Source organism: Herpailurus yagouaroundi, unplaced genomic scaffold, assembly GCF_014898765.1.
Source record: "Herpailurus yagouaroundi ecotype Mexico unplaced genomic scaffold, PumYag 67700, whole genome shotgun sequence".
NCBI lineage: Eukaryota > Metazoa > Chordata > Mammalia > Carnivora > Felidae > Herpailurus > Herpailurus yagouaroundi.
The window spans coordinates 8,969,208-8,972,031 of record NW_024420499.1 but is presented as its reverse complement, the minus strand read 5'-3'; the positions used below and the strand labels follow the sequence as shown (position 1 = coordinate 8,972,031).

The window sequence follows — 2,824 nt, the reverse complement described above, 5'->3', positions numbered from 1 at the left end:
GGAACTTTCTCTGTGCTCTTGGAACGCAGCAAACTGCAAACTTAGGAACTGGGAGAGCTGGGGCTTCAGAGACTCAGTGTCACTCAACTCCCAGCATCTGTGAACAGGTGCGGTTCCGACTGAGCAGCCCGGGCTGCTCTGGGGCAGAAAAGATGCGGCCCTCCTGAAGGGGACTTCGCAGCCTGTCCACGCCGCACTGCCCTCATCTAGTGGCTTCGAAGGCCCAGCTGTGGTAGCCCTGCTATGCACTTGGTGCTTTTTCCCCGCCCTTACAGGGGCTCGCCTAGGTCTGATCCCTAACCCAGTGCCCAGTCATTCCCTTATCTAACTTGATGGGTCTTTGAGTAAATGAAGCAATAAAATCAGAGGAGCATAAAGAGAAAATAGACAACTAGAAAAGTCACAAGTGTTTAATGGAGAGGAGGGCGCGGGCTGTTTGGACTGTGGCAGAGCTGTGAGGCCCAGACTGGGAGCGGCGCGGAGCGGGACCGGTTTTCCGGGGCTGGCAGCTGCCTCGAAAAAGTTTCCTCTGGAACAGTCGCCAGCGGGGGCGGGGGCGGGGGCGGCAGGCGCAGCGGTGTAGGAGGGAGGGGGCGTGCAGGCGGGGGAGGCCGCCAGGGGCGACTAGCAAACCGTTATAGTCCTTCAGCACCTCCCTTGACCAGTGGCCCCCCTAGCCCGCCTCCCCGCCGCGCGGCTGCCCACCTGGCGACGTGACGCTGCACCAATCCTCTTCGAGCTGCTCCCGGGGGTGGGGGGGCCCTCCTTGTACCGCCCCCCTCCCCACCCTGAAAGAGGCGCACCCTGCCGGGGCAGTCACTGCGCTCTCGCCCGCAGAGCACCCCTCTAAACTTCTTGGTCTCCAGGACGGACGCTCAGGCGCTTCCCTCGCCTTGGCCAAACTTGCTTTCCCGCCTCTCAAATTCGACTTCCTTGCACTCCAAACTCTTTTCCCTCCAGTTTCCCCTCCTCTGTCTCCCAAGCCACAAACCCCGGTCCCCAATTCTCTCCCCCCCCCCAAAGCACTCTCCCTTCTTCTCTCCCTTTTCAACTTCTTGTCCGATTCCACCTCAGGCTCCAAGCGTTCCTAACTCAGTCGCCCGCTTTCCTTCGGCTCGAAGCCATGGCGGGACCTGGGGGTTGGAGGGACAAGGAAGTCACGGATCTGGGCCACTTGCCGGTGAGTAGAGGACGCCCATCGCCTACGAAGTGCTCTCTTCTTCGGGCTCTGAGCACTGGGGTAGGAGACGGACTTGGGCAAGTCGGGCTAGGACAGAAGTTCGACGGGACCACGGGTGCGGAAAGAGACACCGGAGTTGGCTTGTGGAAAAGGCGCTCCCCCGCCAGACTCCCGGCCGCGCCAAATTCACGAAAAGGCAAAGCGACGGGGGTGGGGAAGAGAGAAGAGGTGGCAGTGGGGTGGTGCGGGCGCTGAAATACGGGACATTTTCTAAATGTGGCCCGTTTTGTCTAGTGGTGCTCGGGTACCTGTACTTCCAGAACTCGAGGAGAGGCCAAAAAGCAAGACGATGCTTGGCTTCCTGAGAGCACTCTTCCCTGTCACCCCGCCGCTCTGTCGTTTGCTTCTTTTGCCAAAGCAGATGCCCACTCGAGGAATGACCTTTACTTCTAGGTGACGGGGCTAGAAAATTAAAGCTTTGGAGGCTCATTTCTCTCACTTTATAATGGCGCTTTCTAAAACCTTATTCTGCCAGGGCACTGTTCTCGATTTAGTATTGCAGGAGCGAAAGCACTCGACGCCGCTTGGGGAAGAAGTGAATTCTGCACACCCCAGTTTAAAAAAGAAAATATTGTGCTCACTAGCTATCCAGATATAGATTTTTTTCAGGGTTTTCGTTTGTGAATTCTCTTTTTTCCAAATGCCCGGCTTTCCTCCAGAGTTGTAATTGATTGGCGAGCTATTATCACTGTCGTTATTAGTAGAGTTATTATTTTAGCAGTGCCGTTTATTTCATTGGCATCTGGTCTCTGACAGATATTGGATTCCACCCAACTCCGTTTTTTACGTTCCCTTTTTAGATTGGCATTTCACTCGCACCCTCTCTTGAATGCAAAGGGCCCCTGGACTCTCTGAAAGGGAATAAGCATGCACCATGCTGGAATGATCACCAGGCAACTGTAGTTCAGGGCAGTGGCCTTCGTGCTTTGGGAAAAGCTAAATATTATTAACCTTGAGGTTATAGGACTATTCAGAGTCGCAGTGCTTTAATTTTATACATATTTGCCATTTAAAGATTGTCTTCTTAATGAGGGCAGACACCTGTCCCCATTAAAAAAAAATGGGGCATTCCCCAAGCCTCACCTATATAATTTTATACTAGAATGGTGTAGAGGAGGTGGTGATGCACATGGGTAACATTTTAGCAAATTGTCTTCAGTCTTAAAGAAAGGAACTTCAATATTGACATGTTGAGTTGCAAATATTAACATTATGGTTATTGATACAGCTTTATAAAATAAATTCACAAAATGTTTAGAAGTTAAATCTTTTTTTACCCTGCATACATGAAATTTCTGGCATGTGGAGGCCTCAATTGGTGGTTTCCTTTCTGAACAGAATTTTCATATTTTGACTAGATTTACTCTGAAGTAAAAGTGTAAAATCAATGAATAAAATGTTACCGTCCTCCAACATTCCCTATATATGGTGGGAGAAAGAGGGAACAAAAGCAAACTAGGGCAAATATGTGAAACCACAACTAAGTAAACTGAAATAAACCCTTTTTTTTTCCTAAACTTGACTGAAGAGTGGAATTGGTAAGTCGTCATAGAAATGATATAGTAGGGAATTTCAAACCCGGGG

The 2,824-nt window shown here is 50.9% G+C and overlaps 1 protein-coding gene across 1 annotated transcript in view; it reads left to right on the top strand.

The window, feature by feature from the left end:
- The first annotated feature begins 795 nt into the window (after positions 1-795).
- NRK (Nik related kinase) overlaps positions 796-2,824 on the top strand; it is a 155,432-nt gene continuing 153,403 nt past the window's right edge. The window contains exon 1 of the mRNA XM_040468433.1: positions 796-1,180. Within this exon, the coding sequence (XP_040324367.1) occupies positions 1,124-1,180 (57 nt within the window). The 5' untranslated portion in view covers positions 796-1,123. The remainder of the gene's footprint in view (positions 1,181-2,824) is intronic.